Source organism: Microtus pennsylvanicus, chromosome 17 (genome assembly GCF_037038515.1).
Source record: "Microtus pennsylvanicus isolate mMicPen1 chromosome 17, mMicPen1.hap1, whole genome shotgun sequence".
Taxonomy (NCBI): domain Eukaryota; kingdom Metazoa; phylum Chordata; class Mammalia; order Rodentia; family Cricetidae; genus Microtus; species Microtus pennsylvanicus.
Genome location: NC_134595.1, coordinates 41,012,703 through 41,028,455, shown reverse-complemented (window position 1 = coordinate 41,028,455; position 15,753 = coordinate 41,012,703). Strand labels below are relative to the sequence as shown.

Here is a 15,753-nt window from a genome sequence, read left to right as displayed (position 1 = left end):
TATATGATGCTAACGTGAGGTGAAAATTTTTCAAAGAGAATTTTTGACATTAAGTCAATAGATTATCATACTATTTTATCATTTCTTAAAGCTTGAAGTGTAGTGCCATTCTGTAATGATGAGGCGAGCTGGCCTGCTTTTCATCCCGCCCGACTCCCGCACGGCTAGCTTAGCCCTGGAATAATTACACAGAAACTGTATTCATTTAAACACTGCTTGGCCCATTAGCTCTAACCTCTTACTGGCTAACTCTCGCATCTTGATTAACCCATTTCTATTAATGTGTGTAACACCACGAGGTGGTGGCTTACCGGGAAGATTCTAACCTGCGTCCATCTCGGAGAGGAGAGCTATGGCGTCTGACTCACTTCCCTTCTTCCCAGCATTCTGTTCTGTCTACCCACCTATGTTCTGACTTTTCAGGCCAAGCAGTCTCTTTATTAATTAACCAATGAAAGCAACACATAGAAAGAAGACACTCCTACATCACTGAAGTTATTTCAAAAGAAAATAAAAATGAAGACAATTCAGGCCGGGGGTGTAACTCAGTTGCTAAATGCTTGTCTAGTATGCACAAGGTACTGGGTTCAAGGCCTAGCACCATATAAACTGGGCATCATGATGCATGCCTATAATCCCAGCAATGGGAGGTCGGCACCGCAGGATCAGGAATTCGGGGCTACTTTAAGCTACATAGAGAGTTTGAGGCCAATCTGGCCTACACAGACTTGGTCTCAAACAAAAAGTAAAGATGTTGATGATAACGTTTAGTTACTGTAGCCCAAATGTCTTCACACAGTGACATGGAGAAACTGTCATGAATCCACGCGATGGATGTTTCATAGCGTGGAAAATGAAGGCACTACTGCTACATTGTCTACAATCCCCTTCTAGAGAGTTCAAGATAAGGGGAAAATGGAGTCATCAAGATAGAATGATAAGCCAAAGCCACAGGTGAGGAGAATGGTAGTGACTAACAGGAGCCTCAGAGAGATTCGTGAAACTCTGGAATGTTCTGCAGCTTCTTCACCTGAGAGATCAAGACAGCTAACTGGTTTATCAAGTTGTTCATCTCTGGTCTCTGCGATTGCTACACGAAAGTTACAACATAATTTAAATCATAACGTCAACAAGAAGAGATAATTTCAAAGAGCTTAACAGGAAGCCAGCAGACTTGAGTGACATCTGGGAGCAATGATTGGCATTTTCTAAAAGGCAAAGGGGCAGTAAGTAAGAAGAGAAAGTACCCAGAGCTGTAGATATTCAGTCTGAAGCAGAGAGCCAAAGATACCCCCTGGATATATGTATCCAAAATCATATACTGTGAAACCATTATAAAGTGAAACACGATTATACAGTCATTACAATAATACAATTAAGGAATAGTCAAGGCTGCGGCGAACGTTTATGATATAGGTAGATGAAGTCAATTCCACATGTACACAGTTGCTCATTACTTATATGTTCTATATGTTAGAATAGTAGTCTAGAAAAATGGCCATGACACTCTCCTCAGGGTGCACTATTGTGACAAGACTTTGATTGTCTTCTTTAAATATTTTGGTGACTTTCACTATATCTCACATAAACATGTACTATCTTAGTGACTGAAAATTATCAAAACCAATCTCCTGGATAGAGATGTGACCAGCATGTGTCAAAGCCCCAAGTTCATCCCCTAGTACCTCCTAAATCTAAGCAGAGTGTGGGAGGGCTTGTCTGCAATCCCAGCACTCTGGAAGCAGAGCCGGGAGGGTCAGAATCTGAAGACACTGTGGACCTCGTACTGAGCTGGAGGCCATCCCAGGCTATGGAAGTCTAGCTTCAATGACGACAATAACAACAAAATTTAATTTTTGAAAAATTGGTATCTTCTTAAAGATCACCAAAAGACCAAAGTCTAAAAAGAGAAGGAAAACCCCAAACATTAATAGAGGACTCATTATCTCTCTCTCTCTCTCTCTCTCTCTCTCTCTCTCTCTCTCTCTCTCTCTCTCTCACACACACACACACACACACACACACACACACAATCTTTGATGTTCTAGTTCACAGCCACTTTTGAAGTCGGAGGACCAATCCTTTCCCTGAGAATTAAGCTGCAGGGTTCCGGCTCCCAACATTCTGCCCAGGGCTGCCTTTTTCTTCCTCAGACCCCCAGCAATCTCTGCTTTACTTAACTCTTTCCCATAAAATTCACTGGAAACATTTTTTTCACTGTTTAGAGAAATCAAAACACACCCAAAGAATGTAGACAAGGCCTTTTTCCTTTCTGCTTTGTAACAGTGCTGTTACCACAGAACCAACACTAACCGGAGCAACCAGGAAGCTAGGGCTAAACTCCAAGGATGTGGGCTGAGGAAGTAGTATTTAAAATGGCTGCAAGACACTATTTCTCTTTCCCAAGACTCCCGATCCCCAGCCCCAGTATCTTGGGTGGCTAATCTCTGCTCTCCCCACGCAGCTCAGCCCATGTCTGCGGATTTTTCTCTCTACCATACTTTGTCAATCAGTCTGTCCCATACTGAAGCAAGAGAGGGCATCAGAAACATGAATTGCGGTCTTGACTGGAATCTTTTCCGATCTTTTATTTTCCTAACATGTGGAATGTATTTCACCAGGCAAGTAAAATAATGAAGACCAGTGGATGCTCCAAATGCCAGAGTTTTCATAGATCTCTGACACAGATAGGAACACTCTTAGCGGGTTGCCTGGAAACCGGGAGACTGTTTCCTCCAAAGAAAATCGTGTGCTACATCAAATGCAGGAATGCCTTGGCTTAAGATCAACTCTTATCAGGGCACCAGGAGATTTAATCATTAACAAAAACTATGGCAATAGAAAATGCCCTTGCTGCTTAAATGTGTAGAAATCTTGACACCTTCATTCTAAGAGAAGGAAAGCAGCGCTAGACCTGGCTTGCTGCTAACGCACTTTCTAAAACACACTCCCTAAGTCTCATTCTACCAACTTGACCGATGTTTCACCACCAACCACTTTCAGCAACATGTACACTCCCCTTCCTGCTGTCCAACAAAAGAAATGGAAACGAATCAAAGTCATTCATTAATCAAAACCCTCCCTTGGTTTCCTGGATGAAAGGGCAGGAACCAGCACTGGAAACACTGGAAAGATAAAAGAAGACGCAACCAGGGAAGTGTTCCGGCATAAAAAAAAAAAAGTCCCACCCTCCATTGAGAAAGGAGAGGGCAGGTGCTTATGCCGATGCCAAGTAGGGGAAGGGTGAGTTTTACATAGCTATTATTCTTCTATTCACTGTGTAGTATTGAACTTGGAATATAGTTTAGTATAGAGTTTTTCCTAGGATGCAGGATGCCCTACTTCAATCCCTAGAATCACACACACACACACACACACACACACACACACTGAATTTGCTGTATTGCAGAGTACATGTTAGGCGCAAGGGTACATACACAGAGGAGCAGAGGGATTTAAGCCTAATTGATTCCCATTAGTCTTCTCCACCTCCACCTAGTCCCAACCCAACAAAAGTGAGAGAGACAATGTTCCAGCGATGGGGATATCACGAATGAGGAGCGGATTTGACCCACAGAACCCATCCTTTATAAAACTAAAAAGGCAGATGTGAGAGGAACCAGAGACCAGGACTCCCTGAGGCTTCCTAGCCAGCCAGTCTAGCCTACTTGTCTAGCTGGAGGCCAGTGAGAGATCCTGCCTCAAAACCAAGCAGAGGTCTCCAGAGGAAAAACCCTTGAGGTTATCCCATGGCCTCAGCCATGTGTGCATACATGTGAATTCAAGCTCCCATGAATACCCACGCATAAAACACACACACACACACACACACACACACACACTCCCATAGCAGTTACATACAATGTTATAAAGTAGGTTGAGAGATGGCTTAGTGGTTAAGAGCACTTGCTGCTCTTGTAGGAGATTGGGGTTCGGTTCCCAGCATCCATGTGGGGGCTCACAAGCCCCTGTAACTATAGCTGCAGGGGATCCAATAAAGTCTTCTGACAGCCAGGGTCGCATGGTACACACTCAGGTGCACAGATACATGCACAAATTTTAAATAGATAAATCTTGACTGTTTTACACTATGAAAGAAGTTTATTTTATAAAATCATTAGATTAAAAAGTTACATAGCCGAGGAAATAGACTTTGAAAGAACCTTGCCTGATGATGTAATAACCTAAAAGCAAAATCTAAAACTGAAAGGAGACAAGTGTAAGGTTGTCCTCTCAATATGAATAGAATATGCCATAGGATCCCATTTGTTCACAGACATTTTTGCTTTGTTTTTTGTTTTGTTTTGTTTTGTTTGTTTGTTTCTCAAGACAGGGTTCCTTGTGTAGCCGTGGCTGTCCTGGAACTCACTCTGTAGACCAGGCGCGCCTCAAACTCACAGAGACCTGCCTGTCTCTGCCTCCCGAGTGTTGGCATTAAAGGAGTGCACTGCCACGCCAGGCTTCACAAAAAAACTTTTTTATGAAATTCCTTACAGGTGGAAAATGTTATTAATTTTCACAGATAATAAAAAATCTATTCCTTCTTTAAATTTATTTTATGTGAATTGGTGAGAAGGTGTCAGATCCCCTGGGGCTGGATTTACAGATGGTTGTGAGCTGCCATGTGAGTGCTGGGACTTGAACCCAGGTCCTCTGGAAGAGCAGCCAGTGCTCTTAACCACCAAGCCATTTTTCCAGCCCTCAAATCAATTCTTAACAATTCTTTATTACGTATCTTTTCAATTGCACTCTACTGAAAGTCTAGTAAGCCCAGATGCACAATAACTTCATGGTGCTTGATTATAAGCCAGCCTTTTAAAAAAATATACTTAATCTTATTTTTTCTTTTTATTGAAAATGGATATTTTTCTCATATAATATATTTTATTACTGTTTCCTCTCCCTTTACTCCTCCCAGTTCCTTCTTTTCCTTTCCCACAGGCTTCTCAGGGACAATAATAAAACAAAATAAGATAAAGCCAATACAAAAATGTCAGACTTGGAAAAAACAAACAAACAAATGGAAAAGAGCCCAAGAGAAGGCACAAGAAACAGAGACCCAGTCATTCACACTCAGGAATTCCATAGTAACACTGAGCTGGAAGCCATGATAGGTACGCAGATGACCTGCGTAGACACAGGCAGGCCCTGTGCACGCTGCCCTGAGTTCATGTGAGTTTTGCTCGTCCTGATTTAGAGGGCCTGTGTTCTCGGGATCCTCTGGCCCTTATACTCTTCCTGACACTTCTTCCACGGGGTTCCCAGCGCCCCGTGGTGAAGGGAGGGGAGGTTGAGATTACACATATGCACAAATTAAAAATAAATAATTAAAAAACCCAAATCTATACAAGCGGCAGGGACCAGCACATCCTGGTCCCAAGTGGGGGTATTCCACCTCCACACTCAGCAGCTCCCATCCCCACTCTGAACTTCCCCTCTGCCCTTCCCACTGCTACACAGAGCTATCTTCTCCGCCTCGGCCCCTGCTTTCCTGTTGCCTTTTCGGCCTTAAGCTTCCCCTTGAAAGGCTTCTCCTCTCTTTCCCATCAGCAAGCTCTCTTTAAGTCTTTGCGTCTGGGTCCTGTCTTCTGGCTCCCCTCAAGCAATCTCATGGATTTTATTAGTCCATATCCAGCAGGCAGATCCCAGCAGATGAAGTCCCTGCCTGGTCATTTCATAAGATGCTGTCCAGCATCTTATGAAATGACTCGTTCCTTATCCAATCAGCTTGTCGCTAGAATGATGGCCCCCCGCAAGCTGCAACGTGATGGCCTGCATTTTAAGAGGCCACTTGTGTGAGGTAGACAACATACCACGAAGACATTACCCTGAACGGACATTAAGATCTGGTTAAAGGTTAGTCCTACTGCTGTTTGAATCTGACAGCTCTCTAAAAGACTTTTAAAGCACCCCTCCTGATTCCCCTTTGAACAGTACTGTAAATCACACATCCTGTCCCATGGAGACACCCTGAAATCCCTTCTGAAATCATTGTTCCAGGTTACTAAGTCTAACTTTCCCTGTGGAATGAAACTGATTCGCCATCCTCAAGTCCTTAGAGTAAAGTCCAGATTCTGCTACATTAAGACTTCAGCCCACAGCTTTGCCTTTAGACCACACTGCCAGTCAGAAGGGCCACACCAAGCGTTTCCTGCACAATGCTGGAGATTTTCCCTTCACTCCTGCGAATCTGTCCTCTGTCCCCCCACTCCCTCCCAGAGAAACTCAGCTTTATGGGCGGGATCAGCCAGGTGCCCAATATCCCTGGATGTGGTAGTTTGAATGTAGCTGGCCCCCCATAAACCCATATTCCTATATTCTCATTGGGAGCGGCACTATTAGGAGGTGTGGTTTTGTTGGAGTGGGTGTGGCCTATGTTGGAGGAAGTGCGCCACTGTGGGGGTGGGCTTTGAGGTTTCCTATACTTAGGATACCACCCAGTGAGTCAGAAGGCTTCCTGTTGCCTGCAAGATGTAGAACTCTCCACTCCAGCACCAATCTGCTTGCATGGCACCATGCTCCCCTTCATGATCATAGAGGACTGAACCTCTGAATCTGTAAGCGAGCCACACTCAATTAAAGGTTTTCCTCATAAGAGTTGTATGTTGTCTCTTCATAACAATATGAACCCTAACTAAGACACTGGATATTCTAATGGAATCTGGCCAAAGGGGGGGTGCAACGGCAGGATATGATAAATAGGAATATGAAATCAGCATGCATTTCTCGACACTTTGTCTTGCTGTGACTACCTCTCTCTACAAAGTCTCTCTCTCTCTCTCTCTCTCTCTCTCTCTCTCTCTCTCTCTCGATCACATCCAACACTCTCATGCTCAGCCAGGCACTGAATTATTACCTGCCTCAGGCCACAGTCCCTGCCCTCAGCCTCAGCTGCTCTCCGGGACCTGCCGTTCAGCAAACCCTATTCCCTCCTCTTGCACACGGAGGCTGGTGTCCTAAAATGCTTCGTTTCCCCACTCTGATTTCTTTTCTTACTCTGCCTACATGAAGGATTCCCTGTCTGAACTCCTTTCAATTAGCCTCCCATGTGTTGAATCTTAAATAGGTTTTATTTTTAGAGCAGTTTTAAATTTACAAAAAAAAAAATTAGGAAGATGGATAGAACGGCCACATTCTCTCCACACATTCTACCCTGGTGCTGACGCTCCCAATTAGTACGGCATGCTGGTTTCAAAATGGATACATTATGACTGCCGGCAGTCCACACTCTAGGCAGACACTTTTGGTTTTCACCTAAGGTTTTCACCATCCAGGGTTTGTTCTCTGCAGTCATCAGGTTCTTAGGTTCCTCTTGACGATGACTGTTTCTCAGTGTCCTGCTTATGATGACCTCTACAGTTCTGAGGAATACCAGCAGGATTTGCGGACTGGCAGTCACTATGTATCAAGAGATAGAATTTAGGTATCCGTCAAGAGTCCACGCTGTCAATGTGACTTGACTTTCACTGTTGGTACTGAGCTTGATCACCTGGCAAAGATAGTGTCTGTTAGTTCTACACTGTGATGCTCGCTTCTCCTCTTTTCTTTCCATTCTATACTCTCTGTGAGCCCCTATGTGCAGCCCACATTAAAAAAAAACCTTGGGGAGGGGATGGGTTTGAAGCTGCACAGATGAAGTGTTCACCTTGCAAACAGCAGGTCCCATGTGAAAACACTGGAGATGGTGGTACCTGTTTGTAATCCCAGCCATGGGCATCGTGGGGGGCACAGTGACAACAGACATATTCCTAGGGCTCACTGGCCAATCAGCATAGCCTACTTGCTAAGTTCCAGGCTATGAGAGACTCTGTCTAAAAAACAGCGTGGAATAACATCTAAAGTTGACCTCTGGGCTCCATCCCCAGATACATTCACCAGCACACACACACACACACACACACACACACACACACACAATGGCTGGGGATGTGGCTCAGTGCTTGCCTAGTATGCTTGAAACCCTGGGTTCCGACTTCAATACTGCCAAAAGTTAAAAAAGAGAAAACAGAAGCAGGCATGTTTTATCTCCCTAAATGGGTAGTAGAACTTTTGTGTTTTTTAAAATTGAGATAAGATATTCATCTGACTGATCATTTTAACTATTTTTAGGTGTTTCAATTACCCCTTTTAAGTAGGACAGTCTTTTCCTGATGGTACTGATCTCGTGCTAATCTTGTTATCACTCCCCCAAAGTGACATGTCAAGTTTTAGCACATGAGGAACTTCAAGTAAACGAGCTTCTCTCATTTTTTATCTATTTGATCTATTTCCTTAAAGCTGTAACATGAGATGTCAAGGTCTCTGCTAGGGGAGCCAAGTTCTCCCTACCATTGTCTCCTATGTTCATTCTTGCTTTGAAAGAAAAATTATCTATTTCATGTGTATGGGCTTTTCACCTGCACGTCTGTCTGTGGACCAAATATACATCCTGGGCGACCAGGGAAGCCAGAAGAGGGCTTTGGCTCCCTGGAACTGAAGCTACAGACAGCTGTGAGCAGCCAGGTGGGTGCTAAGAATTGGATTCAGGTCCTCTGGAAAAGCAGTTAGTGCTCTTAACGGCCGAGTCCCCTTTCTAGCCGCTGTGTTCATCCTTCCAGCCTCATTTTTCTTCATGTTGCCATTTTCATTTGAGCTCTTCTGGGGGCGAGGATCTAAAGCTTATTTATCTTTGTGTCTCTGAGATAGATGAATGTCCCAGAAACATAGCAGCTCATCAATAGATGATTATAAATGAGGGAAGCCAAGAGGAGAGACTCAAGTGCAAGTGGCCTATTTATCCCAAAGAGGAGAGAGCTCATTAGTCTGTCACCTTGGCCAGGAGCGGGAAGCGTGTGCTCATTCTTGTTCACAGTATTACACCTGCCTCTGGGGTCGTCCTGCTAAACCTACAAAGAGTCATAATGTATATCTATATCTTTCATCCTTGTCTGGACATTTGAATCAGGAGATTACAAATGTTAGACAGAGATACATTTATATTTTAAAGATGCCGTTTTTCTTTCTTTTTTTTTTGTTTTTCAAGACAAGAGTGTCATTGAGTAGCCCTGACTGTCATGGAAATCGCTCTGTAGACCAGGATCACAGACCTCTCCACCTGCCTCTGTCTCCCAAGTGCTGGGATTAAAGGCCTGTGCCACCACTGCCCGGCAACGCTATTATTTTTCATGAGAAAACTGGCAACAATCTAAAGGCCAGCAGTAGACCAATGGAATTACAGACAACACATGTGACAGAGTAACAAGAAGCCATTAAATAATACTTCGCACTCTGCTTGAGCAGTTATTGGGAAGTACAAGGGCATGACTTGGTCTTCTATTTTTTGCTTTCATTGGTCAAATAAAGGAACTGCCTTGGCTTTTTGATAGGGCAGAATTTAGATAGGCGGAGTAGACCGAACAGAAGGCTGGGAGGAAGAAAGCAGAGTCAGGCAGACGCCATGGTTCTCCTCTCCGAGACGGACGCTGGTTAGACTCATGCCAGTAAGCCACAATCAAGTGGCGATACACATTAATGGAGATGGGTTACACTAATATGTGAGAGTTAGCCAATAAGAGGCTAGAGATAATGGACCAGTCAGTGTTTAAATGAATACAGTTTCCGTGTAATTATTTCGGGGCGGGGGGGGGGGGGGGGGGGGCGGGACACATGGAACAAAGGGCTTGCGCTTCTCTCGGGCTTCCGGGACACTTCTTTTACCACAGTGGCTAAATTTTTTCTCCACATTTTCTCAAAATTTTAACATCTGTAACTAGAAAAGGAAGAAAAGAGTCACCAATCTGCACTTTCAAAGTGGTGCATCTACCCTTTCAAGCCTGAACATCGCACAAAGGCTAATCAAAACTTGAAGTTTGACCTGTCAATCAGGTCGGCTGCAATGAAGTTAAACCACCACAGCTGTTGCCACTACTTCCTGGCTCACTTCCATCTGCATACCGAACATCCTATGGGTGTGAGTCCCAGGGAAAGAGAACCCAGAGCTTCTCCCTCAGTTGCCAGTTCCACTCGGCTTGATTCTGGACATTATTTTGCTAGCTGGTTTGCTTTTAAAGCTCCATTCCTTTAAGTGACTATAATGTAAAGCCACTTAGCAAAACACAGCTCTGTTCCACTCTGCTCTTGTGCAGATGGGACAAGAGAGGCCCAGGCCACAAGAAACTGCAATAGCCCAGTCCTAGACTCCTGATCCCCAGGAGGTCAAACCAATAACCCAATGGAGGCGTTATGTAGACTTCCAGTTGACTTAGATAGGCCCCGAAAGTTTGAAGAGAGAAAACAGAAGTGTAAAAATGTTCAAACAACCACCCTTCCTCCTATGCTTTGTTTATGATGGAAGTTTCATTGCTTTGCACTTTTGCAAAATTTATTCATTCAAAATACCATCATATGTACACAATGCAATGGGGTCTGAACATAAAACAAGAATTAAAACCATGGTGGTTAAAATGAGAACTGTTCCACCTGGACTCCAGGGTTTGAGTAATTAGTCCCTTGCTGGTGCTTAGGGGAGGGGCATTTACAAGGAATGGTCTTGCTGGAGGAAGTATGTCACTGAGAGCCAGGCTTGAGATGTGAAGGCTCAGCTTACTGCTCCTGCAGTGTCTACAGCTTGCTGCCATGCTTCCCTGCCATGGGGACTCCCCCCCCCCCCCGGAACCATATATCCAAATGAACTCTTTCTTCCATAAGCTGCCTTGGTCATGGAGTTTTATCACAGCCAACAGAGAAAAAAAAAAACAAACCCAAGATGGTCTTTCTGGAACTTAGTTATGTGGGTGTGCACTTCACTCTAGGGCATGCTTCCTCTTTGTTAGTGAAATACTGGTTCTTAAACCCGAGAAGCATGAGTTTTTGATCTTCTCATTTGTTCTGGTACCCGGGGTTCTTGCTCATTAGAAATGACCATGGTTGTGTTCTTTTACTATTTGCTCCTTTGACCCTTTTTAATAGTTTGCAATATATTAATAATCTCTTTTACATTGTTTTATTATATATATATGTGTGTGTGTGTGTGTGTGCGCGCGCGCACACACACACACACACACACACACTGATTTTTTTTCCAGGCAAGGTTTCTCTGTGTAACAGCTCTGACTATCCAGGAACTTGCTTTGTAGACCAGGCTGGCCTTGAACCACAGCCTGCCTCTGCCTCCTAAGTGCTGGGATTACAAGTGTGCACTACCACTGCCTAGTTTTATTTTATTATTTATTTTTTCTTTTTCTTTTTCTTTTTTGAGACAGGGTTTCTCTGTGTAGCCCTGGCTGTCCTGGAACTCCCTCTATAGACCAGGCTGGCCTCAGACTCTGAGATCCACTTGTCTCTACCTCCTGAGTACTGGGATTAAAGGCATGGGCCACCATCTCCCAGCCTGGAACAAAGTAATTTTCAACACAACCTAATTTTGATTCCTATGCAATCAAACTTGAGAATTATGTGTGAGCAATTATCAAAGAGTATTTGTTGAGCATAGCAATGTTTGGAAAGTCCAAGCCCAGTGCAATGTAATGATGAAGAAAGGCTACACAAAGCCTAAACACAATAGTGTTGGGCAAGCAAGGGTGTCAGAAATCAAAACACCATTGTATAGCAGGTTGGCTTGACCTCAGAACAAATAAACACAATTCTATCCTGGTCTCTGCCTCTGCACACAATACTAGGATCCCTGCATAGAGCAGGACACTACCTCCCAAGACCATTCAGAAAGCCCTCTGATGGCTAGCCCTGCAAACTTGCTTTTTTGTAAAGAGCAGCTGGTAGTACCTCACTCTATCTCAGTCCCACCCTGTCCAGCCAAGTCTCATGCCCCAACCTTCTCAGCAAGGCACACACAAAGCCCTGGGATTTCTGCCATGGAAGCTTCAAGTTTAGACTTCGGAATCAAAAGATCTGGCTTCCCGAAACTGTGCAGCTATCTGGGTAGTTCTCAACAAGTCATTCAACCTTAGGGACTCAGACTTACTGGGCAAAGTCTAAGGCCCAGCCCATTTTTTTCCAATGATGGCTTTATGCAAGCCAAGCCACACCCTAGCTAGTAAAAGGTAGAGTTAATCTCTAACCTGAAAGTGTGTGGTATTATGAGAATTTGTATGGGAAGCCTGTATTCATTTCCTTACCTGTCTAGCGTTAAGGATTACAATAAATACAGAAAATGCAGAAGATGAATCTGATTCCTTGAAATCTAAAGTAACTTCAATGAAGGAATTAACTTCTCAACTATTTGAAAGATCCTAAGTCAATGTCCCAGGGCTGTCTTCTAGGCTATGTGGGAAAAAAAAATCATTTGGTATTTAATTTGATCTTTAGTAGTCTCTGTTTAAAATCTTAAAAGCTATTGATTTTCCCACTGCAAGCCATGCTTAGATAGCCACAGAATTCGCAGAGCTTCAACTGGGTGAAGAAGATCCAAGGAAATGGGCAGAACCAACTAAGCTCCTGCCTTGCTGGCTATTTCATCAACAGGAAAAGGCTGGTATCATCGGCTCCCCACTCAAAGGCAGGTACACAATGCAGTGCCCTCTGCAAGGAACACACCTCCAGTAGCAGGGAGAACCGACAGGACTGGAGACAGCCTGCTGTCAGCAAAGGACTTGTCCTTGAGAGCTGAAGAGTGTCCCGTTTGACGGGGCACACCTAACACCTCAGCCCTTGGGAGGCAGACACAGGAGTTTTACCAGCTCAAGGCCAGCCTGGGCTATATAGTGAAACTGTCTGGGCCACATAGTGAAACTGCCTTTTAAAAAATGCTAAAAGGTTGTACAGCCACCATCTGGTTGGTAAAAAGCCAGAAGAGAAAGGAAAGAGAGCCATGGGGAAAGTGTTCACAATTGCCCCCTTAAGACCCTGTGAGTTATCTGGGGGGCAGAGATACAATTATTCCTATTTGTTGAGAGCTAACCTTCCACCTCTCTTAAACCTTTTGAAACGCTCACAACCCCTTCTCTTATCAAAAGATCTCAAGTTAATTTTTTCCTGTTACAGCCACTACCTGGATTTATTATCCTGAATTCTCAGCTTTCTTTTACATACTTCCTGGGCTACAGTAATCCAAGTCTGGGGAGGGAACCAGAACCCCACTCCTTGATTCCCACCCCCCAACATCTGGGCACTCCAAGAAGCAACGAGTATGCTCAGCTTGTTTTTAAAGGGGAAGAGGAACCTCCCCCAGAATGTGCAATCACATTATCGCGGGGATTAAGAAACACTTAATGGGAAAATTTAGTCCTCAGCTTCCTGAATTGGGAAGCGCAGGTACGGGAGACAGTAGCTGGCTCAGGCCCTGAATGTAGGTAGGGTGCCAGAGCAGGAAAGGCCTCCCGTGGGGGTGGGGCATTAGTCTTATACACCTCCATCGCCTTTTGGGACAAGGGACTAGTAAAGACAGAGGTCTTAAATTAATCTAAAAGCTATTCGCATGCCATATAGCACAGGAAAGGAACCATAAAGCGAAAGTATTGTAACCAGCCCAAGGCCACCTGTCCAAATGAACTCTGTAACTCAATGCCTCTAGTATTCTACACTACAAGAGATTCAGGTTCTAAACTGGTTATCTGTACACAAGGACGTGTCACTTTATAGTTAACAGAATCTTTCCGGGAGAACAAAACTGTGTGTGTGTGTGTGTGTGTGTGTGTGTGTGTGTGTGTGTGTGTGTGTGTGTTGGGGAGGTGGCGGCGCGGGGGGGGGGGAGTAGAATTGCTTATCTCCTGGTTTATCATTTTCTGCTTAGTTGAGGGAAAGGGCAGCTGCTGGTAGTGCCCAAGGGAGACAAGCTTCCGTAGCTGCCATCTGCCGCCTGCCGGGTCCTTCTAGCTTGGAGGAGTCCCTGGCACTGCAGAACGCAAAGCTGCAGTAGAATTGTATAACCTCGCTCAGGATGCAAAGCAGCTATGGAAAAGGCCACTAGGGCCAGTCACAGAAGACCGACGGGGCTGGAAGGCCCCCAAGAGTAGGGGTTATCAGGAGGGAGACCCCGTTGGACCCCCATCCCTGAGGGTGACGGGATATGGGGTTGTGAATCCTCTGAGGAGCCCAGGGTTGGTGGTGCAGCGAAGCGAAGCGAAGCGCGCCACTCCTGAGTCTGTGAGGAGCAAAAGGAGGAAGATGCTGCAACCTAAGAACTCTGGGGCAGTTCTCAGGCTGTATCCCAGGGAAGTGCCAAGGACATCCCCACTCCTCTTTTCAGTTACGTAACTCTCACACTTCTGGCAGAATCTACTGAAACACGAACTTACTCATTAAAGTAATTAAAGTATAGAATCTCTCAACGGATACATGCAAAGGCTCTGGGTGTTGTCTGAGAAGATGTAGTTACCACCTGCAGCGACAGAATGTGACCTCGTGTGACTGACCCCCGCCATACCCTCCCTAGGGCGGATGCTGGGAGGCGGCGGTAGGAGCCCGCGATCCCCATCGCGGAGTCGCCGGGACCCGCAGACACGCAGGCGGCCGTCGCCCTTCTCCCCACAGCAGACAGCTGTCCGTGGTTACCTGCGGGTTTGAGGGCAGATGCGCGACTTCTGGGACCCGCGTCGTCCCTTCTGAGGGGCCCGCGCTATTCTCCCGAGGATTGTCCTCCGGCGCCGGGAAGAGCCCGCAGCGGCGCTGGAAGCGCGCCACGAGCTGCGAATCCTGCAGACTCCGCAGCAACTCGGCCATGGTGAGCCGCGACCCCGCACGTCCGACCTGCAGCCACGCGCGTCCGTGTCCTCGGCGTGCGCGCTGGCCTGGCGTTCCGCAGCCCGGTGCTCCCAGCGCAGGGCGGGCGGGGCGCAGGGCCAGCCAACAGGTGCGCCGCCCGGGTCCTAGCGCCCGCCCTGCACTGGGGGGGGGGGAAACCCAGGTGTCTTCCTCCACCTTGCACACGTCCCCGACCCCTTCCTTGACATCCGGGCAACCCCAGCCCCTCCCTTCAGGGTGCTCTCGCAATTGCTTGGAAGAGTCTAGGTGTTTGACCTGCGCGCCAACCCCACTCTGTCGGGCTAGTGCAGGCTAACCACTAAGGAAAAGCACTGTGCACCTGTACTGTGCATCCTTCCAAACGCTGCGGGAGCCTGGAAGCTTCGTGACACTCCTTTCAAATCTTGAGCCCAAGGTGAAGCTGCCCCCACCCCCACGCATCCCTACACCTCAGCTCCCTGTCCCCACTTTTGCCTGGTTTCTGCAAGTTTATTTCCCAGGAGTCTGGCTCCTAGGGAGAATTACCAGTGCTTTCCAAACTCGGCTTGATGCAACATTTCCTCCTCACAGGCTAGTCACCGTGCCCTTCCAACCTGTTCAACAATAGAAGAAAAGCGAAGAGCCTAGAGTCAACCCCAGTGGTGTCATGGATAAACAGAAATCTCCACATTCCCAGCTCTGCTCCTGCCTTGGGCCTAGCTAATTTAGACCCAAAGGGAACAAGGCGCCCCAGCGACTGCTTTAAAACAGCAAAAGAAAAGTCCTGCAGATGTGTCACGGTTTTCCTTGGGCACTCCTAAACCTCCCTTCCGGGTCTCTGAGATCCTAAAATGACCTCTGCACCTCTGCAGCTAGCGAGAAGCAACAGTTAAAGGAGGCTCAGGTGATTGCCCTGCAGGAAAACTATAATCCAATCCTTAGTTGGGAGCAGAAGGCTGCTGGGGTAAGGGGTGGAGGTGGGGTTGCTCCTGGCTGCCCTTGTGAAACCTGCTGCTTGGCTGAATAAATGGCTGTGGATGCTGTGGCCACCTTGCTTCTCCAGCTGCCCTTCTAGGTTGAAGGTCTTTGGATTGTGTG

At 46.1% G+C, this 15,753-nt stretch overlaps 1 protein-coding gene across 3 annotated transcripts in view; it reads right to left on the bottom strand.

Annotated features, from left to right (window-relative positions):
• The window catches only part of Sgpp2 (sphingosine-1-phosphate phosphatase 2), a 109,335-nt gene extending 94,365 nt beyond the window's left edge, over positions 1-14,970 (bottom strand). The window contains exon 1 of one of the 3 annotated variants that reach the window (XM_075951953.1): positions 14,488-14,970. In XM_075951953.1, coding sequence (XP_075808068.1) covers positions 14,488-14,655 — 168 coding nt within the window. In that variant the 5' untranslated portion in view covers positions 14,656-14,970. The remainder of the gene's footprint in view (positions 1-14,487) is intronic. The other 2 variants (XM_075951952.1, XM_075951954.1) reach the window with 2 other exon arrangements.
• Between the last annotated feature and the right edge of the window lie 783 nt (positions 14,971-15,753).